This window comes from Lissotriton helveticus, chromosome 9 (genome assembly GCF_964261635.1).
Source record: "Lissotriton helveticus chromosome 9, aLisHel1.1, whole genome shotgun sequence".
In the NCBI taxonomy this organism is placed as follows: domain Eukaryota; kingdom Metazoa; phylum Chordata; class Amphibia; order Caudata; family Salamandridae; genus Lissotriton; species Lissotriton helveticus.
In genome coordinates this window covers 73,067,752-73,095,730 of record NC_136070.1, presented here as the reverse complement: position 1 = coordinate 73,095,730, position 27,979 = coordinate 73,067,752, and the positions used below count along the sequence as shown (strand labels likewise).

Below are 27,979 nucleotides of genomic sequence, written 5' to 3'. Positions count from 1 at the left end.
TGGTGCAGAGTGTATTTATGTGGATTGTTGCTATGTGGCATACCGTAGATTTATGTGGGGTGTATTAATGTGGTATTGAGTAGAGTGTGATTATGTGGAGTTGAAAAACATTTTAAAAACTATAAAATTCCATAAAACTGACTATCGGCGTCCAAATCTTGTACACTTGTTACTGGAATTCCATGCTGTCACAGTTTTCTTTTTTACTATGGCATTTTTTAAAGTTTCATTACACACTTTCATACCGTTTTGCAGAACAGCAAGACCAAGACTGGTGTGCTGCACAAGGACGGCTCCTGCCCTCTTCAATCTTTTATCAGAGGCGGCTCTAGGCTCATGGCGGCCCTGGGCAGGGAGCGTAGGTAGGGGGCCCGGAAGAGGGCCCCGGAAGAGGCGCGGAAGCCAGTGCAGAGGGGGGGTCAGTGTGTTTGGAAGTGGAACAGAGCCGGAGGCCGCCAAATCCCTGCCACTGGGGCCACCACATAAATATGTATCCATCTTCAGAGGATTATTATATTAGGGATATATATTGGCGTGGCGGCCCCTGGGGTTTGGCGGGCCTGTGCAGGTGCACAGCTTGCATATGCCTAAGGCCGGCATTGCTTTTATGACACGGCTCTGTAAAGTAGGGAGAATGCTGAGCTGTACCGGTGGAGACTGATGTAGCGCTTTTTTGTGAAAGGCATGGGAGTTTCTTTCTGGTTGAGGGGCCACTTACCGCCATAGAACCCTTAAGGCCAGTGATGTGGTTGTGACCTTAGCTTTGCAGGGAATGCTGAGCAACAATTATGGCCTGCTTTCATTGATTATATGCCCTTCCTTACAGCCTGTGGCAAAAATGGCACAACAGGGAAGAGATACCTGTTCGGAGGGAGGGAAGTTTGAAATTTGTTTCACGGACGGCAGTTCATGCTGTCGATTATTAAAACAAAACTGGAATTGTGTCACCACAGTTAGCTGACAATCACACAATTATGTGGAAAGAACAACTAATTGCAGGTTATTTATTTTAGTTCTCTGAAGCTACTGAAGCACTTTACAAGAGCCTAAACAATGGCCAAAACTTCACAGCCTCCTCAAGTTTCACAAGGACAGGCACAGGCGTTGCTCGGCAACCCTCAGAACAGCCCATCCAGGGAAGGTGGTGGCTGGGATTAACCAGCTCAGTGTCAACACTTGATATATCACGTAATCCAGCTGATTTCAGAAGTCAAACAAATAAATATGTATGGCTTCTATCAAATGCCATCAGCCATGTCATAGGCAGGCCAGCCAGCACCTTCACTGCCTGCTGATGTTAAATATATGCAGAGGCAACAGATTTCCTCAAATTCTTGCATAGTAATGCTCTGTGTCGCAGTTAATGATGCTTGCCGAAACCCAACTCCCGGCTCCTCAGTTCAGATGCAGAGGCTAATCGCTCTGGATCATGCTTGCACTGCCATACCCAATGGGGAAACAGATGTCCAGTATGGCGATGACCACGCCTTCTGTTGGCCCGGCTAAGACCAGTTACTGCGGAGATAGGGGTTCTAGCAGGAGCTGTACCTACCATGGTTAGAGATGGGCAAGCAAACAGCCCGAGCAAAGCTTTCGAAGTGTTTGCAATGTAGATCATGCAACAAACATCACGTAAAATACTATTGAGTTTCTAAAATACTGGAAGAGTGTATCATATTCTTTATTCAGCATTTTTTTCCCTAACACCATAAAAGTACAGTGTATAAAAACATACAAGCATAAATAGTTAAAATAAAGAAAAAAGACATCACATCAGGGGGAATGCAATGCTATTAGTAACACCAATCTTCTTTGAGAGCCACAATCTCTTCTCCACTTTTCTAACAGAATTGTGATGCGATTACTCAGCAAATTCCCCTAGTATCTCTTAATTTAACTGATGATCTTAAAAAATTTATCACACAAAATAAAGTCAGGGGATCTTGGGCCATTTGTAAAAATACCAGGGCTTCTTTCACAGATATAAGATTGGCCTTTTTGAACACACATATTAAAAAGCGACGCCTGGGCAATGAATAAAATGGGCATAATAGTACAAAATGAAGGGTATCCTACGAAGAGTGTACTTCTTTAACATGTTGAAACTTTGATATTAATTCGGCACATTATGGCACGCCACTGAGAGGGACTTGTTCACAGCGCGAAGAGCCCTTGCAATCGGAGGTTCAGGACAGGAGGAGAGGATGTGGCATTACTGCCGGAGCTACCGACTATGGAGCTAGGAAACTGGGTTCAAGTTTCGGCGTCGACACAACATCTTGTGATCTTGGGCTAATCACTTAATCTCCCGGTTTCTACAAAAACAAATGTATGATTGCGTAATAAAGTAACTGTCATCACTCACGTAAAGTGTTCTTTCAGGGTTGGCACAACATGCTGTGATATTGGGTAAATCACTTAATATCCCTCTTCCTACAAAAACGAACGTGTCGTTGTGTAAAGTAACTGGCGCTCACGTAAAGCGCACTAAAAATACATTCGGGTGGTGTTTGCGCTACATAAAACTCCATTTTAAAAAACAAAAGAGACTGTGTGAACTGAAAACATGATGGGACGTTCCAAGACAAAGAAACATTGTTTTTCCCAAAATGGGGTCAGTGGATGTTTACAAGTACATTGTCCCTCCAGTGGGGGGAGGGCCAAACACAGGAGAGCCATGACGCATTCATGCAAAGGACAAATGGGGACAAAGGATTTGAGAGCGACGATGGAGCAAGCAAATGGTAAGCCTATGGGAGGGCTGAAGCCAACAGATATAACACTACAGGTTTCTTAGCCTACCCGAGACCTAAAAAGCGTGGAACAAATGGTATGTGGAGAGTGTTTTTATATATTCATGCTTAATTTTGTAAAACACTGCATTGTTGAGGCTTCAAAGCACTTGATCGTTCATGCCTTATGCTCTTGGTGTCTGGGGGCATGCTGGGAGGTACGACAGAAGCAGCCAGGTCGGGTTGCCTGTAGAAGAATGCCTGGATGGGAAATGTCCTCGCCTTGGGATAGGCTGCTCCAACGAGTTGACCCCGGGCTACCAGCAGCTCGCAGGCTGTCTCTGAGCAGCTGCCTGTCAGCTGTATACAAGGCTCTGCTGGCTCCCTGCCTTCTGAAGCTGTACATCAGTACACTGTACACCTGGCTCTGTGGGGGCTGGAAGCTGACAGCGCAAGAGCAGCAGGCAGCAGGAAGGGCACTATTTAGTGAAAATATCCTGATTCTGTCTTGTAACAAGGCTGAACAATGGGAATACATCAGCTCACAGCATAGTGTTTGAAAACTTGTAAAACAAGCATTTACAATGCAACGTCTCGCCCTTGCAAAGGTTAGAGCTATTGGCATTGTAAATGACAACATTTTTATTTATGTGTTGGTTTTGAAAACAGATAAATAAATGGCATTGTTATTTACAATGCCAATAGCTTATTCTTTCGCAAATGCTGGTATATCTCTCGTAAATTTGGTATAATCCCGAGTACAGCGATTATACCCAAATTAAAGAAATAGAAAAAACATCTATGTCTTTCATTTTGGTATAATCGCGGCACCTGCGCATTACTTTTAAAATGTTATAAGTAAAGCATGGTTGACGCGATTATACTAAAATGAAAGAAATAAAAAAAACATATATTTCTTTCATTTTGAGTGAATACCGGGCTGTACTTGGAGGCGGAATGTGGCCAGAATAGCAAAGAAATTACATGATAATAGATAAAACACATATATTTGAGAATAAAATGTTAATGTTGGAATAATGATGAATGATAATTAATATCAAAAAAGTAATAATTGTACCGGTAGCAGTAGTTATTGTATTGTTGTAATTTAATAAGTAGAGGTTACGTTAAGTAGAGAATAAAAGGTTTCTTTTCCAAGGTCTGTGTGAGTGGACTTTTTGCGCTCAGCCTCTGGCCTCCGCCGAATTCTTGTCACATCAGAATTAGAGCAGATTCCACTTCCTGGCCCGGACTCATAATGTCAATATAACATGGCATGGTGTGGGATATTTAGTTCTAAAGACTTCTCAGGACTCTGTGAAGAATTGAGTAATTATATATAAGGCTCGTGATTTAATTCGAAGACGGAAGGGCCTGCCTTTCTTTCTTCAGAAGACGATACATTGAGTAGCATACAGTTGAATAACAGCAGCACTCGTTACCCACAGTGCCAGGAATCCCCAAGACTGACAGCAAGAAAGATGTGACAATAAATAGATAAACAATATATCTATGTTCGCCACTGTGGTTGATGATTTGACAGTGATGTGTATCGATCTGTACTTAAAGTGCACGGCCCAAAGGAATGCCGTGTGTTGGTTGAGTAGGTCAACAACTGAAGCCAAGCTGTCCGACGGAGTGCGCACTGCATTCTTGCAGCAAGTGCAGCTGTGGATGCGGGGGAGGTTGTCAACGAGTTCCACATTTTATCCCTAAGGATGTGCAAGCCGCACAGCTGTTCCTAATCGGGAAGTGTCGATGTAATTCGAAATACCTGACAGTCAGGGCATCGCGCGAAGGAATGTCTTTGAGCCGGGGCAGCAGTGTAAACACGCACCCTGCTGTCAGTGTCACACGGCGGATACGCTGCCCCAGTCACATCGGATGGCCCTTGAAAGAGGCCCGTGTTTAATGACACTGGCGGAGACACACGCACCTTTCCCCGCCTCATTGCTCTGCGTGGTAGGTGGGTGGGGTGGGCGATAACCAGCCACTGGGTGCAGGCGCTCGCATCCCAGAGGCAGAGCGTTACCAGCAGCGGACTGCAGCCTCCTTCCTGGGCGGCTGGCAGTAGGGCAAGGCTGTCAAACACCCCGCGTGTGTTGTTTCGCAACCTAAATTGCGCCCTATTCAGCTAACACAAACAAAAATGTGCATTAGTTACTTTATACGCGGGTATAAAAACACACAGACAGGAAGCGTAGATCTGTAGCTCGGGCCAGGGCAAGAGCTGCGTTGTTTGAACCCACACTGAAAGCCCTTCCATTTCAAGAGTTTTCATTTCACAACATCTCTTCTTCCCACAGCCCTTGTCGAATTTAGCATTAGTGAGCAAACAAAATACAAGAGGAGACGAGAAAACAATCACCGCCGCAGCCCGGAGGAAAACACCGGAAGCAGATGTCCGGCCCGCCGCCTGGTTGTGGGCGGGGCCGGGAAGAGGTGTGTCCACTCCCACTGCCTTGCAGAAGCTTTGCCTGTTGTGACCGGAGATGCCGTGCCAGCCATGGCGGGGGGTCCCCTGCAGAAGAGGGAAGCCCCCGCTGGAGAAGGAGAGACCGGCCCGCCGCCGAGAGCCAGCCGACCCGGTGAGTTCAGAATAGGCGTGAGGCCTCATGTATGCGGCGGCCGGGGGCGCTTCTATGTATGCGGCGGCGGGGGTGGGGGGGGGGGGGTGGTGGTGGTGTCTCTGTATGTGTGTGTGCGTGTGTGTAGATGCGCTCCTGCGTGGGTGCGGCGGGGGGGGGGGTGCGCGCGGGTCTGTGTGTGTGTGGCCCTTCCTGCCTGCGTGTGCATGTATGTGTCTGTGGCAGGGGATGTGCACGGCGCCGGCTGGGCGTGCGTGCTCACGAGGTCAAATCTCGGCCTGCAAAAGCGCGTGGCACTTTGCAGTCCTCATTCCCCTGAAAGTAACAGCATTAGTTGTCTCGCCCTAGACAGCAAAGCTTCGCTTTGCTTTCGTCTAGGCGAGACCTAAAAACATATTGCCTCCATGAACTTCTCACTACACACAGGGAAATGATCACATTTTACATGACTGTGTTAGCTGTTAAAGACCATAAAATATAGTCTATGATAAAGGTTTGCATGATTTCTTTTCCATTATCAACTTCTGTCCTCAGCTAACAGCACTTTTAATATGTAAATCACAGACACGCGCTGACGCACGCCTGCCACGTGACATTGCGTCATGTTTGACACCTTCAATGGTGTGGACTTATTATCCGAGCTCATTATGCAATTGGTAAGTGTGGGCATAAATAAGCTAGGCAAGCAAAGTGCCACTGGTTAAACACCTGAGACTGTCTGAAAGTACCACTCATGCATGCGGCGTCCAACCAATTACAGATTAGGAAACATTTCGTCACTGGGGTGGAGGTGAATCATAATAAAGAAATATGCAGTGTTTAATTTTAAAGAGTGTTAAAAATATATACTGAACTTTCTGAATCAAACAACAGCACACCTCCAACCCCTCCACCCAAAAGCCCTGCTGGAGGCAAACATCCAAAGACAGGAACCACCCGAATGTAAAAATTGGGTTAAAGCACACTTTAAAACCAATTGTTTCTTTATTTTTAAAGCACCAAAGCACTGCTGGCAGAAAATACAGCCAGCCTGTCCCCAGCAACGAAACTGTCCTCACCAGCAGCGAAACCAACCCCCACCCTGCCAGCCCACCGGGGAAGCGCCTGGTGTCCAATAGAACCAATCCGGGCCTGACTGGAAAACACTGACAGCTCCGGATATAGAGATAACTGAAAGAGAGCATGAGGCAGAGATCAGAATGAAAATGGGAGGGAGATTGAAATGAAAGAGGAAGAAAGGTTTTTTTCTGTTTATTTTTCATGTATTTATTGATTCCCCGCAACCCCTGCCTCCCCTCCCTCCCCTCCAGTTAGGCTTGGCAAAATACAGTGAACCACAATACTGGTTATACATTACCCAAAGCACAAATTAAAATGAGATAAGAGTTCTTTTTTTTATATTAAAAAATCTACAATTTAAAAAGTTTTGTGGTTGAATCTATGTGACTGTACATTCAAACACTCGTTTAATCAAAGGGTGGAGGGAAAGCAGAGATTCATTTGGCTTCCATTAGATATAGAAGAAATCAAAGGAGAATGAATCATTGGTGGGGCGATAAGGACAGAGACAGCACAAACGTGACAAGCAGCTCAACAAGAGCCAGAATCCTTTATGACCCTGTAGGAGCCAAATCGTTCTGCTTTATAAGAGTTTTAGACTAAATCAGCAACAATTACTCTAAAAGAAGATGAGCGAATGAGCTCGATGAAGATTGGTGAGTAACAAACTTACCTGTCACAGGCTATTTTGATAAAAGCCAATTTTGATTTGGTCCTAAAGAAGGCCCACATGCCTGTGAGGGCTACCAAGGGCCGAAACATGTTGACCTTCCACGAACTATCACCAGGTGCAGTGGAACAGTAGCACTTCCACCATAGCACCACCCTACACTTTTTAATCTTGCCCCATCCTAATTAAAGCTATAAACTGAGACAAGAGGTATTTTTAACTCACACTACCCTAGAACACTTTTGCACTTTTTATCACAACTGTCAAAAAAACAGACAGTCTACCTCCGGGAGGAAAAAGGAGATCACTTGGAAAACCCAGTGTTCGAGTGATAAAAGACCCAATGATGAGGCTATTCACAAAGCCGACAAGGCAGAGAACCAATATATACCGCACCACTTGTGGCATGTGAATGAGGGTCTGCAATATACTAGAACCCCAGACCCTGGTAAAAACAGAATCTGTGATTTATTTCCTTTTGATTTCTTCTGTATATTCAAACAAATGTTAACTTTGTCAAATTCATGGCGCAGTTAAGCATGCTAGGCAGCACCACTGGAATGTCTCAATGCCTTCCCTGCACGCCCCTCACTTGCTTGCCTATGATAACCCTCCTGATTTGAAATTCATATAGCTGACTTCCTGTTCCAATGGGACGCGAGACAACTTTGAATTAATCTCATCTTTGCCATTTGACAAATCAGATACAATTTCTTTATATGTTGATAATGAAGTTTGTTTTATTAAGTTATCTATTTTAAAGTTGTGTAAGAGAGAAACGTGCACAAGTCTTTTGGAGGGATATATATTAAAATGCTAAAGTAGAAGAAATTCAATAGTATATTAGAAAATATTATATGCAAAGCAGTATTTTTTTTTAAAGGCCACAATCACAAGATCAAAGAAAAACCTGAAATAAAAGTGTTTTACATTGATAAACTTTATGTTTTTTGTAAGAAGAGACATCACTACCCGAGACCGTGTACATAAGGGTTTAAATTTAGCCAACCTGTGTGCATCTAGCCACCGGACATCTCTGCTTCACTGCCCTATAATCGCCACTAAGGCCTTCCGTTTGTTGTCGAATAACTCAGAGTAGATGTTGTATGGGACTGATAAGTCAAGCAGACCCTTTGAATGAGAAGAAGGTAGGAACAGGAAGAGATCACAGATGGCACAACATTGGTGCCGAAGACCCAGACCATAAGTCCCCAGAATACCCTTGCAGGAGAAGGTGGAAATCGACACCGCTAGCCCAGTAAAAACAAGTTTCCATAGTCAAACTTGGCTTCCACTCCGGCAGTACCACTTTAAGGGCCTGATTCACAGAACTAACTTAAGACAAGATCCTAAATTTAATACTTTTGGTATTCACAGAAGTTAGGATTTTGTCTTAAGTTTGTCTTAAGATAGACTTAAGACAGACTTAAGACAAAATCCTAACTTAAGTCTGTCTTAAGTCTGTCTTAAGACAAACTTAAGACAAAATCCTAACATCTGTGAATACCAAAAGTAGTAAGTTTAGGACTTTGTCTTAAGTTAGTTCTGTGAATCGGGCCCTCAGAATTTGTGAGCCCGAGCAAAACATTTTGCCCTTTTCATCCCTTCTTTGGAAGAACTTTGAATGGACCCATTCTCAGCTAACTCAAGGACTTGTGATGTAAAACAATATTCAATTATGCAGTAACACATAAACAGGGCACAAAAACAAATGAACACTCAAGGAGTCTGGCGCCTTAAAGCCAAAAAAGTCTTCATTTGTCTGAGATGATTGTATATCTTTGAAAGGTCTGCCTTGGCCAAAAATGTCATGTCTCAGTGTAACTACCCTCACTTTCTTAGAATGTTCAGTGCATTTGGTGGAAATCATTCTACAAAACAAGTTTGTGGCCTTCAAGAAAAATATGCACATTGCCCTCTTCTGGATGGATCATAAAACATAGGATTAAACATGGTCTAGAATTACTGGGTTTTGTAAGTTTATGGGTTTCATGTTTGTTATTATGGCTGCTGCAGAGCGCTGCGAGCCAGTAAGAGTTTGCAGGAGTACTAAGATAAAGCTGTATCCTGATAATCAGTGGGACAACAGCGAGAGGGGTATGTGCTGGGAGTAATAGTCTCTCTGGTACCTCTTGTAGCTCTACTGGTGATCACTGAACATATCTGTCTGTAACGAGGATGCTGTGAACTCTAGGTCGTTCGAGCTCTCCTTTCCTGCTAACCGGAAGGCTCTATTTGAGGTCATTTGTTGCAATCTTCTGCCCCCTTGTGTCCAATTTCAGTGGTGCTCTAAGGCACCTGCCTACAGCAGCCTTAATGTAGCCCCGCCCCTAGAAGCATAGGATTGGGGCATGCTCATACGAGGGATAAGTTCGGTCTGCTAGTCCTGTGAGTGCAAACGCCGTGTCCTAGAGTCTTGCCTCGCACAAGTGCTACAACCAGCCTTTGTGAAGGGTGTGTGGCCAACAGTGCCATCTAGGCTCATATTATTATTTTATTTTTTTACTGAGTTTTATATAGCCCGAACTTGGCCCAAAGGTATCGGGTATCAGAGCGCTTTACACAAGCACAAGTTACGTTACATGAGGACAAATTCATTTTTGTTAGGCACGGAGAGATCAAGTGATTTGCCCAGAATCACAGGATGTTGGACGTCTTTTCCGAGACTCGAACGGGTTCCCCAGATTTGAGGTCAACCACCCTTGCCGTTAGGCCAACTCCTCTCCCCTATTAGTCCGTTTATTTTATTTATTTATTTATTTATGCGTTTTTATATAGCGCTGACTTTACCCGAAGGTGTCAGAGCGCTTCACAATAGGAACAGAACTGATACATGAGAACATTACAAGTGAGAAATATACAAAAGCAAACGTTACATTAAATGAAGCAAAAATGACAATCGTGAGCCAACAAAATACAAGAGGTAGCAAACGGTGCATTACAAAAGTGACAATCGTGAGCCAACAAAATACAAGAGGTAGCAAACGGTGCATTACAGGAGAAAAAGTGACGTGTGCAGGTTACAAAAGCGTGCAAAGTAAACATAGAGGTATAATACTGCAATATATGGAGGACACTCAAGCACAAGAACAAACGTTACGTAGGCACTGGTGGCACTTGTGCAGGTATCGAAAACAAACAAATGTAAGAGGTAGAAAACAGTGTGTTACAAGAGAAAGTGACGGGTGCATGTTACACACGAGTACCAAACACAGGTAGAAGGATAATACTGCAATAAATGGCAGACTCTCAAACCACAAGAACCCACTGGGAAGACACTTCCATAGTCTTGTAAAGTAGATTTTTCTATAATGGAAGGGCTTCCTTCAGATAATAGAGAGGGCATGGATAGCTGCTCTATTAGGAGAGTTACTTGACCAAGCCAGTCCTCCCTCCTCCATCCACGTCCTATTGAAAGAAGACCTCACTGTGACCCCTAAAATACAAAATAAGGATTGTGCTGAATAGTGTCCCTTTTGCACTGACAGAAATGGTGAAGGCAGGTGTCACTGTGTTTGGGGAGGTCTCTGAAACATTCAGCTTGATTGAGTACAGTGCATACCTTCACTTGCAGTGTTTGCCTGAAGCAGGGAAGAGAATATTTTTCTGAGTACTAGCTTTAGCTACATTTTCGAGTTCAAATGTTTGAAGTATGAGAACTAAACGAGATGGACTGGAAATACCTCCACTGGTGGCCTCCAGACATCATGGGACTGTCACAGACCTGTCACCGCGCCTCCTGCGATTGTCCTCAACGGAGATGCCCCCAAACCATGCACCTGACACGTGAAAAGTGAGGCTGTGGCCTACAGTGCACATCATACATCTCAGTATATACTCTGCAATTCACTATAAGCCTTGTAGAATTCTGGGACCTGAGCTATACCCCTTACACCCTCCATGTACAACCACTGGTAACTTGTCGCAAACATCTAAGCGGCCCTAAGGCCTCGATTACCCGTACCCCTTTACAGGCTGTTGCTTGAAGATGCAAACTCACTGTGAATAAGAAACCTGAGCTGCTCCCCATGACTGGCCCTTTGGTACCCCAGGCACTGCTAAGAAACAGAATGCACTTTCTGTAGTTTCCACCTGTGCCCTTACTTTAGCCTCCTATCAGCAAAGTGGAGGCTTGTGTGGGGGCTAAGTGTGGGCCTAGCATTCAACCATGTGCTTTTATCAGGGGTCGAAGGGTGCAACATGACATGTCCATTACTCCTGTCATTTTGGTGAATTGACTTTCATGAGTAACTGTTGCATCTTAATGCATCCTACTCAGCGTTCCAAGTGTCTTCTGCTCAGCCAGGGTGTGCAGTCAGCTAGAATGTAGAGGTTTTGTGGGATTGGAGTGTCACTTGGAGATATAGGCTGAGCAGCAGTTTGCTGCTTCTTGTGGGGCTTAGCTATCTACTTACCTACTTGTAACAAAGATCTAATAAACCTTCTTATAGCCTACACTATGGGTACTGGTCTTCCTTCCTTTACAATAGTAACTATTATTGCAAAAGGAGCAAGTGCAAATTGGACAGAGGTTAGCGAGATGCTGAAACCTCAACCCAGGCTTAAGACAGATGCTTGGCTCTGGCTCGACTAAAGGACCACTTGCAACCTCGAGCCCAACGCGAGCCGAGCTTTCACACGAGACCTTGTGGCTTAGTGGTTACAAATGCTGACCATGTAACATGGGGAACCAGGTTCCGATCTTGGCTTTGGCTCCGCAGCCTGTGAATCCCGACAAATCTACCTGTGTCACAAAAACCCCGAATATGTTTATGTTGTGAAGCGCTCACATGTCCGTATGTAACACCCGTGCTTTGTGAAACAGCCAAAAATATAATGTGGATTCTGCCTGTCACACATGCTCTAATCCCATCTTCTAAGAATGAAAGACAACACATTAACCTCTGATGTCAGAAAGAGATACCTATTTAATGGCTGGATTGCACAGCTTGAACCTGGAAAACCTGGGATCAATTCTGGCTTCCCTGCTTGACAAAATTGTGTGTGATTCTAGGCAAAAACCTTGCCACTGAGCCTTCTTTTTGTTCAATATCACATATCAGGACATTTTCAAACACTCGAGACCAAGACATGCAATGTATAAAAACCTCTCTTGTGTTTGATTTAATAAACTATAATATTGATCTGTGTATAATAATAAACTAGGCCTCATAGAGGATATGCATGACAATGGACTTGCTTCTTAGTTCAGTAATAGAATCGACATCACAGGGGGCATGGATGTGTCTCAGTTTCTGTTTAAAAAGTATGGATAAGTATGTTTTTCAGTTTCTGTTTGAAAAGTATCAATTTTAATAAATACCTCTCCATACAGAGACATATTCCTCTTTAGTGCTCCCGCATGATAAAGAAATTTGCTTTTTTTTACTTTTCAAGACACCTTACCATATTCTAACATGATGTTTGTTGCATAATTTTCATGCCACATATTTTTAGGGATCGGCTCATGCATAACATAACATATGTAACTTATAAAGCACACATTCACCCGTAGGTATCTTAGCATTGAATAACAGATGTTTCTTGTTACCCAACTCAATGGTACTCATTTTATTGACCTCCGATGCATGAAAGGCTGAGTGGATCAGCTGGGATTTGAACCTTGGACCATGAGGTCTAATGCAGGCTCCTGCAGTGGACGCATAAGTCCACTGAGACACCAGACCCGGCTCACCAAGCCAGAGCCAAACCTTGGCTTGGCTCTGGCTCAGCTCTTCATGTTAAATTGTTGGCCCGCCCACCTCTAAATTGGAACATACGCGGGCGGCTCTAGGGCGGTGCGACCGCCCCTAGCTGCCGCGTTCCTAGCCTCCAGCAATTTTCAGGCAACCATAAAAATGTCAAGATAACTCAGTGATTAATGTTCTTCCTGGAGAGATTGGAGTTTTGTTTAGTGCAAGTTTTGGCTCTCAATAAGGGACAGCATTGTATTAATATGCCTGTTGCAAAGAACATGTACCATGCAGATCACAAACAGAATATAATGTAAATAGGTCAGTGGGTTACGTCTTCTGTAAGAGAAATTCATTTGTTACTTGCAGTTTATAAATTAAAATCCTAACAATTAATTATTAACTGTCATCAAACTGCAAGGTAAATATTAGAGCATAGATTTGGGTAGAAATTCATACTTATTATTAAAGTGAACCCCCAACTTTGATGTTCCATTTTTAGGTCGAGCCTAGAACAGCGCATGCGTTGTTGCTTGACTTTTAGTAAAGGGGACCTCGAAAGTGCTACCCCCGTTTGCTGGTTGGCCATCTGCCTTTCCTTTGTTGTCATGGGTAATTAAGTGCCTCTCTCCGGGCACCCTTCCATGTCCGGCGAGCAGGGAATTCCATGTGTTTTTAAATTATGTCTTACTTTATCTCAGTTCTATCTCCAATATTTCCGCCTTCCTTCCCCCACTCGTATCTTCCCTCTGCCCTCTCTTTCATACCACCGCTCTATTGAACTCTCCTCCATTTGCCTCACGGTCTCCCGCTCTCTACATCTCCCTTTCTTGCCAGCTTGTTCTGTTACGCTCTGTCCTTTCATCTCGCATTTTTCCCTAATATATTGCATTTATCTTTCTTTTGTCACCTTTACCGTGTTTTCTCAGTCTTTTTTATTTCTCTCTCTATCTCTCCTCTCATTCTGCTTCTCCGTCTGTGTGCTTCTGCTTTGTTTCCTCTGTTTTCTCCCTCGTCTTTCTTCTATTTCTCTCACTATCTTTTCCCCTCTCTCCATCTCTCGTCTTTATATCCCTTCCTCCTCCTCTCACCCCTTCTCTCTTTCTTTGTCTCATCTCCCACCTCTTTCACTATGCCCACTCGTCGCTCTCTCCCGCAATTACAGTTCCCAGACAAACCTGATTGACTGTCCGCCCCGAGGGCCCAGGAACCCCCAGGCTCTCGAGAGCTTAAGAGCCAGCTGTAGTCATTTTATGCAAAGGCTATGCTACTAATCTGATAGCAGTTTATGGTCCCTGCTAACATTGCAACATAACACTTGGGAGAGCAAAAAGTAATTTACATCTGCAGATGTAACTTACTAATGCGAAAAATCTGCCTTACCAATGGACTATCTGCAGTACTTTGTTTATCTAGGAGTAATTAAAATGCACAGAACAACTGAAAACTCGCTCCTTTAAAGGTTATTCACGTTTTCACTGTCTTTCCATGTCTGTAAACGTGCAAAAAGCTCATAAGCATAGTTTAAAAAAAACAAGCATTGGCATAGCCAATAGGTCTCGCCTTTGGGACCTTATATGTGTTTAGCCAAGCACAAGTTGATGTTGTTGCACCAAGGATATTGTGCTGCATAACTAAGCACTTATAAGGTCCCAAAAGCGAAACCTATTGGCAATGCCAATGCTTGTTAGTTTTGAGTTTATGCTTATCCAGACCAAGCAGTCTTAAACTATACTGCCTATCAGTATGTATGACATGAGACTCTTACACCTTGTAGGCCTCTGTCTTATGTAACATTTTCTATACACTGATTTACACACGTATGATTGCTTGTCTCTGTGTAATGTGTGTGTGATGCAAAGTGCTCTGACACCCTGCACTGGTATGAATGGCGCTACATAACTCATTAAATGCATCTGAAAGAGTGTGCTTATGGAGACTTGAGGGGCACTATTAAAAGGTGGTGGTGAGGCAATCCGTGGTGGAGTTGGCCACCACCTCAACCATGGATGGGGGGTCAACAAACATTGTTGCACTGGGTGTCACCAACGCTAAAGCCGGCCCAGGGAACACATATCCTGCAATAAGACCCAACACAAAAACCAAGAGCCCTTATCCACAAAATGTGACCCACAAACAATTCTGTATTTATGAACCCATGTTCAAAAGTCATATGAGGGCAGTTGAACCAATCCTGGATAGCTCATTCCATGCAAGTACCGCTCAGGAAGGCGCTATGCAGGAGAAGGCAACCAGTGAATGCACGAGTCTACAATGACACGCCCACTCACGTCAGTCACTCTAGGACCTGTTTTATCTACAGAAACGTTACGGTAATGTATGCAACATGCATATCCCTGGCAGATTTTATAATGAAAGAGCATGTGGCTAAACTGTGACATGCGATTGGTTAATCAGTCGAGGAATCATTGTGTAAGATTGGAGGGACGAGCAAGCCTTTAGCATTTAAGGCGCTTTACTGTATTACTCTGTTGACGTCTCTGGGATCATTGACAAATATTTTTTTTAATGTAAAAAAAGAAAATACTAATTTGAGGTTTCTTCCTTCGATCTGAAAAGATTTCTGAAGTTAGTTTTCAGAAAAGAATATTCCTGGAACTCTACTGTCTGATGCTGTAAGCACTGAAGTCTGCAGCAAATGAATGGCCAGTAGCATGTCCCCTGTGCCCTGTAAAGTAAAACTTAGCAAACCACTTCAGGACAAATGTGGTCTGTGGTACTGAGGTAGAATCACCAGACGCCACACTGCCAGGTACCCCTAACACCACCCTGCCAGGTACCCCTAACACCACCCTGCCAGGTACCCCTAACACCACCCTGCCAGGTACCCCTGACACCACCCTGCTAGGTACCCCTGACACCACTCTGCCAGGTACCCCTAACACCACCCTGCCAGGTACCCCTAACACCACTCTGCCAGGTACCCCTGTGGCTATGCCACCTGCTGTGTGACCATCCAGGTGGGACTGATACCTCTGAACCTATACACCGGTGAACACATGCCCAGCAGAAACAAGCTCTGTGCCAGGGCCTGTCTGCAGCACAGAGCAGGTCATCGGATGGAGATCACACTACAAACATCAAACTTTAAAAAAAAACAAAGAACTCTTCCCATCTGTCACGATGTCATCTCTACTTACACATGAAATGCATATTTTTTTTAACTTAACACTTAATGACTTTACAGATTTTGCACCTGCACTGTTTCTGAGATCAAAATCTGCTATAGCAAGCTGCATATTATGACTGCTTTGGAAATCTCACAGCAGGAATCAGATGTGGAGTGAGAGTAAGAAGGACCATCCCAGAAGATCTCTGATCCCTGTCTTCCTCCAACCTATCCCTACTCTGACCACAAACTTTAAACTTGTAACAAGGTATATTAGAAGGGCAACCCAGTGCAGTAACCGGTTACGTGGACTATGAAAATAAAACAATACCATAAAGGGACCTGCAGTGCTGCTCTACGCTACCAGTATGCTGAAAACCACAAAACTGTGCATCTCTCTCCAGTGGCGGCTCCTCCACAAAGGCGGAGGAGCATTGCCCCACTGCTTTTAAGCAGAGTGACGAAAGGAAAAATAAAATGCTACTAACTTGTTATATTCACTTTATTGTTTCAAGCAGCTTTGCAGGCGGGTGTGGCTGCTCTGCTCTCAAAGCAGGGCAGGGGAGGGGAGGAATGGATTGCCCACTCCAAGTGTGCATGAATGCTTGACTGCATTACAGCCTGCATGGAGATCATGCCCTGGCCCCCAGTCTCCACCTGAACACCAAACCACAGCGCTCAGACCACTCACAACGCAGCACTGCAGCATTGTGATTGGTCAGGGGAGCCTAGGTGCTTACCAATCACAACACTGCATTGCAGCATTGTGATTGGTCAGGGGAGCCTGGGTGTGCTTCCTGGTTGCTGTTCTGGCCTGAGTCCAATGGAACAGAGAGGCGGCAATCAGGTAAGTGTGATTTTTTGTTAATTTTTTGTACATTCCCCTTCCTCCCCCCGACACACCTCACCCTCCCACCCACGATCCATGCCAGCTGCCACTGTCTCCCTCTCACACTTCACTAAACATCACACAGCTAAGTGCTACGTAACACGAACACTGCACCTCTGAGGTCACCAAGCACAACATGGAAACACTTCCAAGATAGGATCAAAATAAAGACAATGCCCTTCCAACCACACACTCTAAACCTTCCAGCATGCTACTCATGTAGGCAAGACCTTCAGTGCCCCAACTAGGGGTAGTAAGCCTATATAAATGTTGTAATACAAACAATACAATACTAATGAAGCATCACACCATTGACTATGACCACTCTTTACACGCTATGCCTTTCATCACATCAGCACATAAAGAGCGTCACTTTAAAATATGCAGATGATGCACAATTTGCTACATGTAAAACCATCTATCTCCCCTCATCAGCCACACTTCCTCTTGTCCTATCAATAGGCTGAAACCTAAGAGAGGTGAAGGGACATATACTTGTCCAAGGCCCTTGTCCATTCTGGCCATGTCTAAACGAGATCCTAGATGTGCACAGGGAAAGTGACCCATCCATAGTAGATATGGAAGCTAAGTAGGCCCAGTGTTAGTTCTGCAGCACCATAGCTCCTGCTCAATGCAATTTGTACACATAAGTCTCTGACTACATGGAACCCGCAAGCTACAGAACATCCAAAATGCCGCCGTAAGACTGGTACTAAACCTGCCAAGACACTGCCACATCTCCCAGCACCTGCGCACACTCCACTGGCTCCCCATCGAAGCTAGAGTCACCTTCAAGATGCTAACTCACGCTCACAAGGCCCTCCACGACACCGGACCAGCATACCTGAACAGCCGACTCAAATTCTACGCACCCCAAAGGACCCTACGATCAGCCCAGCTCTCCTACGTCGTTGTCCCCCGCACCAGAAAGACCAGATCGGGAGGCCACTCCAGGGCCTGGAACGACCTACCACTCCACCTCAGACAGATAACATAGCTCCCCATATTTGCAAGAAACCTCAAAACCTGGCTCTTCAACAGACCCCCTCCTTGATGGACTGGAACATGCAAACCCCCCTCCTCCCCACCCCCCCCCAGCGCCTTGAGACCCTTACGGGTGAGTAGTCGCGCTTAACAAACACCTGATTTGATTTGATTTGATTTGAACCTGCAACTGTAATTGCTGACCCATCTATGTTTTAACAAATCGACCGTGGGCGGTCGGATTTTCTCAGTCTTGATATCTCAGTTGTGGAACGGACTCCCGGAAAGTCTGCGAAGAGAAAACAACCTCCTTCTATTTCGTAAGAGATTGAAAAACGTTTTGTACGAACAAGCCTTTGGTAGACCCTGATTGAATGTCTTTTTCAAGTATTAGTTGGTGCAAGGTGGCTAACCCTTAGACAAGCGCTAAGAGACCGATGGTAATTATGCGCTATATAAGTGTTACCAACGTAACATAACATAACATCTGTAGGACTTGTCTTACAGATGCAGTCCTGTAGGTCTTGTCTTCAAGCAACTGCTGTTTAGCGAAGCAGCGGTGGCTCTTGGGAAATTTGATGCACTGCCTAGCACACAGCCTTGCTTCATCAGCCATTCTGGGCCTTTGTTTTGTTAAGAGGGCTCTTGTATCATATTCAGAACATTATATGTCTTCCAAATTGTCTGCACCAACAGGACACATGTGTGAGCTTTCTCGATGTATCACACAAAGTTGTATCCCTATCAGTGCACAAAGACATCTTAGAAATGAATATGGACAGTGCCACACAAACCTAAAAAATCCAGCATATTTTGAAAAAACGATGATACATTGGCATACGTTTTTAAATAAGGACTGGGTACACTCTATAGATAAAGCATTACCAACCATACCCCAGTTCCTAATGATCGTCGATGATGTTTGGAACATAATATATAGACAAATACACAAATCGGATTTTAAGCAATAAATATTGAGTGATTAAAAACGGTATCAGGTGGTAGCAGGTCAAGCATTTAGGAGTGACCTCACTTAATAATACAATGCTAATGCCCAGGCAGGCTTGTTGGAGCAACACTCTTTGCTCTGCTTTTGCTATTTGCCCAGTGGACAACATGTTTGTCGAAACCCATGCCATGTCTCTCAGTCAAGTGTTGAAAATATGTTTGTTGAAACGCATGCCATGCCTCTAAGCCAAATGTTGAAAATATGTTTGTTGAAACCCATGCTGTGCCTCAAGTCAAATGTTGACAAAATGTAACCCATTATATGCCTTTAGATAATCTATTGACCACAGGCGTGTTGAAATTCATGGCATGTCTCTAAGTCAAATGTTGACAATATGTTTGTTGAAATCCATGCCATACTTGTAAGTCAGTGTGATTGACTGATAGGTAATTTTGTCTCTATCTCCTTTGTGTTTGATGTACTCACTGTACATAGAACTGACCATTCTATATCTTTTTCAGTGTGATTGACTGATAGGTAATGGTGCACTAGCGGTGCACCTTGCAATTGACATTTGACCCGCGATTTATGTTGCAAAATTCGTTTCTTGATGATATGGGTTGTTTGACCTATGTAAAATTTATTACACGGACACTTAATGCAGTAAACTGTGTTTCTAGAATTACAATTGGAAAACGTTTTTTGAAAATGTATTTGGCCATTTATATGTACCTCTTTAGAGTCTTTGGTGAGATTACATGCTAAACAATTCTGGCAGCGATAGTGTCCAGTTATAGGCGGTAAACTTAGTAATTCTCTCAGGTTTTTTGGGGGGGTATTGATATTGTGCTGCTTTTACCAACTGTTGACGAACATTTTTGCCTTTTTTAAAAGCAAACAGTGGCTTAGGGATTCCCAAGTATTCAATTATCTTCCAATTTTTTTTTTTTGGATCAACTTTTTAACTTTTTTAGCTCTGGGGTCATAACTGATGACTCATGTAAGAGGAGTTTCTTTATCTTGTGATTTGGGAGTAAGTAAAGTTTCTCTAGGGGTATACCACGCTCTATTAAGAGACATTTTTATTAATCTTTTCGGATATCCCCGTGCTAGTAGTTTCTCCTTCAATTTCTCAGCATTAGAAAAGAAATCATCTGTATTGCTACAATTTCTTCTGACACTGGAGAAATTGCCCGTATGGGAGATTTTCTTTTAATGTCCTTGGATGGTTACTGGTAAAGTGTAATAGTGTGTTTCGATCCATAGGTTTGGTATACAGATTAACTTGTAATTGTCCATCCTCATGTTGGACATAGACAACCAAAAAATTAATCTTATTACGATCACTTGACAGTGTAAAATTTAATTCTAGGGTCCTACAATTTAATCAATTATGAAAATTAGTTAAAAGTTCTTCATCTCCGTTCCAAATCAAAAAAATATCATCTATATAGCGACACCAAAACTCAACCTGGATCTTAAAGGGACATTGGTGTCGCTATATATCCCTTTTTGCTCAAATTCAGACATCACTAAATTAGCTATTTCAGGAGAAAAGCTACAGTCCATCGCCACTCCTGATATTTGCAAATAAAGATTATCTTTAAACGTAAAGAAATTGTTCTTTAAACAAAGAGAAGCTAGGGAGGTAATACATTTTGTCGGAACCCGATGGGGCCGTTCCCGTAAGTCTAAAACATGGCTCATCACTACCAAAGCCTCGTCTTGAGGTATGTTTGTATAGAGGGATTCGATATCGAAGGTAGCAAGCAGTTTTTTCTACGGGTTATAAGGTAAACCTACTACCTTCGATATCAAATCCATCGTATCTCTCACAAATGCTCTTGTATTTTTCACCAGAGGAATTAAAAAGGTGTCAACATATTTGGCAAGAGGTTCAAGTAACGAACCACATGCAGCAACAATAGGCCTGCCAGGCGGACTGGGCAAAGATTTATGGACCTTTGGAAAAGCATAAATATGAGGAATTTTATTCTGTTCACTGTTTAGGAAATCGAACACATTTTTGCATAGCCAACCTTCATCCAAGCCGTTTTTTGTTATAGCAAAAATGTCCCCTTTTAATCTCGATGTAGGATTGTCTTCCAGAGGTCTATAATGAATTCGATTGGATAGTTGGCCCATTATTTCCTGATCATATTTGGAAGTGTCCCACAGGGCAATGCCACCCCCTTTATCCGCCGGTTTTATTGTCACCGCGGGATTGGATGACAAGTTTTTTAATGCTAACATTTCCACTTTGTTAAGGTTGTTTTTGTAGAAGATTTTTTTGGAATGTAGGTCATCAAATTCACGTAACACTAGATCTTCAAAGATTAATATCTCTGGAGGTAGAAGTATACTTTCTGGTATAAATTTGGATTTATTTTTTAGACCACTTGTATTGATCTGATCTTTGCTTTCATGTTCCATGAAGAATGCTTTTAACCTTATTTTTCTGAGAAAATGCAGAATTTCTGTTTTAGTATCTATAGGATTCTGTATTGAGGTAGGCACAAAAGTAAGTCCTTTTGATAATACTGATAATTCTGAGTCTGTAAGAAGGTGGTCAGATAGATTGTAAATAGGTATCGTTTCCGCTATATTTGACAATTCACTAGGGTTAGTCTCTAACGTCTGTATGTTTTCTTCCGAGTACGGAAGGTCTCTGATTCCGGGTTCGGAATTGCTCTGATTGCTGATATAAGCCCTGTGGGGGATACATCCCCTGGGGTGGATACATATTCTCCTGCTGGTTGTAACCTCTCCATCGTGGCCCCCCTCCTCTTATACGAAACCTGCCTCTGCCTAAAAAAGATGGTCTTGTTCTTAAATATTGAGGATAGGGTTGGAAACCAATATATGACCCTTGATCAGAGTCGGACGAGGTGTCGGAAAAAGTGATGAATTTGCTCCGCGATCTACCTCTATATTGTAGATTTAATGAGCTAGGGTTATTGTTTACAAAGAAGTCTTCTTTCAAATACGGGTATACCTCTTCCAACTTAAAGTTTTTAATATCTCTCCCCACTTTTGTAATTTTCAGATTATTATTATGGACAGTGAAGTCAGCAATAGTTTTCTCTGCTGCTTCCAATAGTTTTTTGGAGTCTGCGATGGTGGTATCTCTTAAGATTTCTTGTTTGAGTGCCTCAATTTCTCTCAATTCTTCTGCATTGAGTCTAAGAGCTGTTTCCACAGACAGAGCCATCCAGTCTATGGAACATTTTGTACCAACTCCACCAAATCTATTCAAATACGTTTATCAAGGGCGAAGACATTTGTAGGTTCAAAAATACTATATGAGAAAAATATATGCATGTTATTTTCTTTAGTGGATTTGTATATATTGTGTGTGTGTACATTTTGTGTGCATAATGTATATACATGTATATTTGTAATAATGTTGTATAGAGGTATACATGTGTTTTCAAAGTAATGACAAAAAACACTATATTTTGCTGAAGAAAGAAGGTAAAATAAATGCCACAAATAAATTCTAAATTCCTTAAATGCAATCGCAATTTGAGAATTCGCAATTATTTGCGAATTCTCAAATTGCGAGGGCCTTCACCCTTCATGCATTCCAAAAGCAGATTTTGCGATCGCAAACGGTCGATTTTTGCGATTCGCACCGTTTGCGATCGCAAAATCCTTTGATGCATGTGCCTGTTAATAACCTCTCTTTGTAATTATAGGTTGTCATAAATCACATATATAATGGAGGAGAAACATGACCACTTTTGTGGTGGAGGAAAATAAACCAGCCTTGTTAACAGTGAGAGAAACATAAACCCCATTTGTGATGGCACAGGAACAATAACTACCTTTGTAACGGTAGAGGGACATAAACCACCTTTGTAATGGCAGAGGGACATAAACCACCTTTGTAATGGCAGAGGGACATAAACCACATTTGTAATGGTAGAGACATAAACTACATTTGTAATGGTGGAGGGACATAAACCACCTTTGTAAAGGTAAGCGGGCATAAACCACATTTGTAAAGGTAAGCAGGCATAAATCACCTTTGTAAAGGTAGAGGGATATAAACCACCTTGGTAATGATAGAGGGACATAAACTATCCTCTTAATGGTAGAGAGACATAAGCCAACTTTGTAATGATAGAGGGACATAAACTATCCTCTTAATGGTAGAGAGACATAAGCCACCTTTGTAATGGTAGAGGGACATAAGTCAAATGTGTAATGGTAGAGGGACTTAAACCACCTTTGTAATGATCGAGTGAAATAAACTACCTTTGTAAAGGTAAGCGGGCATATACCACCTTTGTAAAGGTAAGCGGGCATAAACCACCTTTGTAATGGTAAACAGACATGAACCACCTTTGTAACGATAGAGGGACATACATCACCTTTGTAATGGTCGAGGGACATAAACCACCTTTGTAATGGTCGAGGGACATAAACCACCTTTGTAATGTTAGAGGGACATAAACCCCCTTTGTAATGGTAAAGGGCCATAAACCACCTTTGTAATGTTAGAAGGACATAAACCACCTTTGTAATGGTTGAGGAACATAAACCACCTTTGTAATGTTAGAGGAACATAAACCACCTTTGCAGTGGTCGAGTGAAATAAACCACCTTTGTAATGTTAGAGAGACATACACCAGCCCAATAACAGTGATAGGAACACAATCCCATTTTTGATGGTGGAGGTACATAAAGAACATAAAGCAGCCTTCAGAACAGTAATAGGGAGTGGACCATAAGTCATTTTTGTGATGGTGATGGAACATAATCCCTAATATAATGGTGGAGAAACATAAATCAAACGTTTAATAGTGAGAGAAACATAAAATACAATTCTAAAGGTGGAGGAACATAAAGCACCTTTGCAATGGTGGAGGAGCATAGGCCAGCTTTGTATTAGTGAGAAGAACATAAGACACCATCGTGATGGAGGAGGAAAACAAACCCCCGTTTTAATGGTGGACAAAGACAAAACACTTTTTTAATAGTGTAGGAACACGAACCACCATTTTTATGTTGGACAAACGCAAACCTCCATTGTAATGGTGAAGGAGCACAAACCACTAATGTTATAGTGGATGAACACAAACCACAGTTGTACTGGTGTTGGAACTCAAACCACCGATGTAATGGTGGACAAACACAAACCTCCATTGTAATGGTGAAAGAACATAAATCAGTCTTCTAATAGTGAAAAGAACCTATATGAGCTTTGTAGTGGTGAAGGAGAGCAAGTCACTTTTTTAATACTGGGAGGAGGATAAAGCATCTTTGTAATGCGACAGGACCATCAACAGGCTGCATAATAATGGGGGGCAAATACCACGGGGCAGATTTACAAGAACTGATGCATCCCTGCATATTAGCAGGGATGCGCCAGTTAAAATGCTACACGTAAAAAAAAACTTGCGCCACCATGGATGCACCGCATTTACATTGCGGGGCACCTTTGAGCAAGGATAGACAGATGCGTGACGCATCTGTCGGCATAAAGGTGGCGCAGTGCTGGAGTCGTGTCGCAAGTGCGACCCAACTTCAGCACTGCTCAGTGGCAGCCTATACTTGCTGTGCTGCGTCACTCCTTACGCCTCCTACTAGCAGGCGTAAGGTTTTGAAGCAGCGAGGTCGTAAAAGTGACTTTTATGAGGCTTCCTTGCGACGGAACGCACACCCTGCATACATTATACCTGGGCGCCCGATTTTATGGTAATTTTTTTTTGTCATTTCCGTCTGTATTCATCCATATTTATTTTTTGTCAACCTTATCTGTATTTATCCATATTTATTATGGGTTTCGTGAAAAAAAGTAAAGCTGAAACTGGTATATTTACACATTTATTTAACCAATAAATATGCAGTCATGATTGAATGCCTGCCAGGTTTCAATGATATGAACACCCGCTGAAGATAAATCAGTGCACTTATATGAAAATATGCACATTACAGCATCAGCCTTGTGCATAGCTACTGTTGTTTAAGCCTCTTTACTAAAATTCCTTTCTTTTTTAACATCCTTACCTATCAATCCACACAGTTATTGGCCTGATAATCATGGCAAAGTGTATTTAAAAGCACCCAATTTTCGTTTTTATCCACATTTAAAAATAAATACAGACAAGAAAATAAATGTTTTCTGTCTGTATTTATCTGTAAAAATCAGTAAAAACGGAAAACAGGGAGCCTTAATTATACCTGACGCAGTTATAATGTAGCGCAGGGCTTTACAACGTGACGCAGCTCTCTAGATGCGTCACATTGTAAATATGTTGCATAGTGGCACATTGTTTACGAGCAGAGAACCAAAATGACTACTTTCTAATGTCTTCTCTAGATAAAAACAACAGTAATGCTGTTAATTACAAGTGGAAGGGCTCAAACAGTTGCACAAAGACAACAGAATTATACAAGAATGATGGAGTCAGGTAAAAGAACACAGGTAAGATAAAATAAAATGTTTTTCTGGTCAGGTGCCTGTCTACCTCACCAGAGCTCTTTGGATCTAACATCAGAAGCTTAAGGTTACCCACCTAAAACCTGCTGACCGACCACCAGGTGAAGAACTTTTATTTTTTGAGGTAGCATCCTACCCTTTCAAGGTTCTCTTTCTCAAGCTTCCTAATGCTGCATCTCTGCCTCACTCCTGAAAGTCTGAAGTTCAGAAGAGTTTTGGAGGCCGGTAAACAGCGTTTAGTTCGCATGGTAAACAACACATGCCATAACAATGCGGTCGTTACAACGACCGTGTTATTTCGCATACCGTTACAACGCAAGTCGGAACAACGACTTACGTTAGGGGTCAGAAGGTGTTGGATTTAAAATTTAAATTTAAAAGACACCTTCCCTAACCGTATGTGAAATAACAACGCAGTCGTTGTAACAAACGCGTTGTTATGGCATGCGTTGTAAACGCATGCGAAAAAAAATCATATATTCATGGAGGCCCCTGTGCATCATCTGCATGTGGTCCAGAGACGTAAAACAAGCAGTACATTTTTCAAACTGAGAGACTCATCCTCTGAACGCTACAGTAAATTGAGAACGGCAAAAACAAATCACAAACCATCTGAGGAACACAGTTACATGAGAAAAATGGAACTGACCCGGCTTAATAATAGGTCTTCTTCTCCAGAGTTGGAGGCGATATTGTAAACATAGCCTGGACTTTCACCGCCTTCCTCATATTTTGTAAATGTTTTGGGAATTTTTCCAGTGTTACAAGTGTCCAAGAATTCCACAATAAAAGATTAACTAAAGACACTATCTATATTGGACAAGAAAACAACAAGGGCAAAGAGAACACGAGTAACTACTAAAATCAAAGAAAACAACGGCTCTTTGGAATAATAGATGAACGTAATTTGATATTTTGGAGACCAACAAATTATCGAAAATGCCAATGAATAATTAAACAATTAATTTTATATTGCTCAGAGTCAGAAGACATTATAAAGAGCCCAAGCAATAAACAATTAATTGGTCTCCACTGGTTTATCCAGTTGGTTCAGGTAAGACCCCAACTTTAGTATGACTCATTTGTTTTATTGTCACCAGTGTCACTTGCTAGTTCTGACTTTTTACTTGCCCCTTCTATTTCTAGGAACACTGCCTTTTCTGTGTGTACCTCTGGTGTGATTTCACATGTGGCCCTGTTCCACTTCACCCATGTGTCCACTTTTCTAATTGCCCCTTTACCTAGGCTTTTAGGTTGGGACCTAGCAGTCCTTTTCTATAGGTACTCAAACCCATTGCTTACATTTTATCCAGGTAAGTGATCCTCTCCCCCCATGAGCAGCAGCTCCTCGTGGTTTATTTTCTTTTAAATATTTGCATTTTGTCAGTACCATATGCTTCCTTCCAGATCTCATTTGGACCTCTACACATTTCTTGTGTCCTGAAGATGACTTGTTAAATTATTCAGGGTCGAAACGCCATTTAAAGCACCGCATGTGAACTAAGGAAAAAGGAATTTATAATATTGAATATTGTTATAATATTTCTGTTAGGATGAACAACTTGCGTTATTCCGTGTGTGCTTGTTAAATTCACATGCATATCCTCCTAACCCTGTGTGAACCAGTTTTGAGCACTGTGCGCCTTTCTGTCTCATATGTTTCTGTTGATCTGCCTCTTGTATTTTTATTTAATTACTAAAAAACAGTTAGTTGTTTTTTTCCTGGACTGTCGGCACTATGCCCCAATAAAATTGTGTTTATTTTGAAATCCATGGTTTATAATTCGTTGACATTTTTAATCTCTTGTTGGGCTCCAAAGCATCAAATTAAGTGCATTGATAATTCTAGAATGTACTTGACAGTGCAAGGCGCCACTATTGACTTTTTTCACTCTAATTACACTGACACAGGATACAGGAGGTTCTAGCCACACTATTCAAATATCATGAATAAATGAATACTTACAAAAGAGGTGGGCGCTGGAAACAGTGTTAAAGTGACCAATAGGAATAGGATCTTCATCTTTGCCTGTGGGAGAGAGGAAGTGCATTAGTTTCTTGGCTCAGCATCTTTCTATCAGCGAGCAGGGAGCAGGGGCGGCCTTAGACATGTGCAAGCTGTGCACCTGCACAGGGCCACCACCACTTTTGACTGGGTGTGAGTGTTTGATTGGTTCAGATGCTCCGTCCATCACCACCCCCTTTTGTACCGCTTTGGCCGCCATAAGTGTGGCAGGGTATGCTCAGACGTGAGTCCCTTGCTCACTTTGCCACTGGATTCAAGCACGCCGGGCTGAAGACGGCTGGAATGCCAGAAACCGGTCCTCGGAAGCTTGTTTCCGGTTCAGGGAAGACATGGCTTGGCAGTTCAGGCTGGACTGTTCCCATGAGGCACAGGGTCAGACTCATTTGCATATAGCCATGTCTGAACTGGGGAGGCAGAGTGGGCTAAAGAACGGTGATGGATCAAACCCAGATCTTTTGACTGGGTGTGAGTGTTTGATTGGTTCAGATGCTCCATCCATCACCACCCCCTTTTGTACCACCAAACCCCAGGGGCCACCACGCCAATATATATCCTTAATATAATAATCCTCTGAGGATGGATACATATTTCCGTGGCGGCTCCTGGCAGGGATTTGGCGGACTCCGGCTCTGTTCCACTTCCAAACACCCTGACCCCCCCACCCTTCACTGGCCTCCGCCCCGCACGGACCCCCTCTTTCGGGCCCCCCTACCTTTGCTCCCTGCCCAGGGCCGCCATGAGCCTAGAGCCGCCCCTGCAGGGAGTGTATTTATCTGGCGTGTTGTGTTTGCGGAAGTCAGCCAAAGTTTGC

General features: G+C 42.9%; 1 protein-coding gene across 1 annotated transcript in view; it reads right to left on the bottom strand.

The window, feature by feature from the left end:
- Nucleotides 1-27,979, bottom strand: part of PAPLN (papilin, proteoglycan like sulfated glycoprotein) — a 419,313-nt gene that overhangs the window by 310,224 nt on the left and 81,110 nt on the right. Inside the window, exon 2 of the mRNA XM_078659503.1 lies at nt 27,109-27,171. Within this exon, the coding sequence (XP_078515629.1) occupies nt 27,109-27,165 (57 nt within the window). The 5' untranslated portion in view covers nt 27,166-27,171. The remainder of the gene's footprint in view (nt 1-27,108; nt 27,172-27,979) is intronic.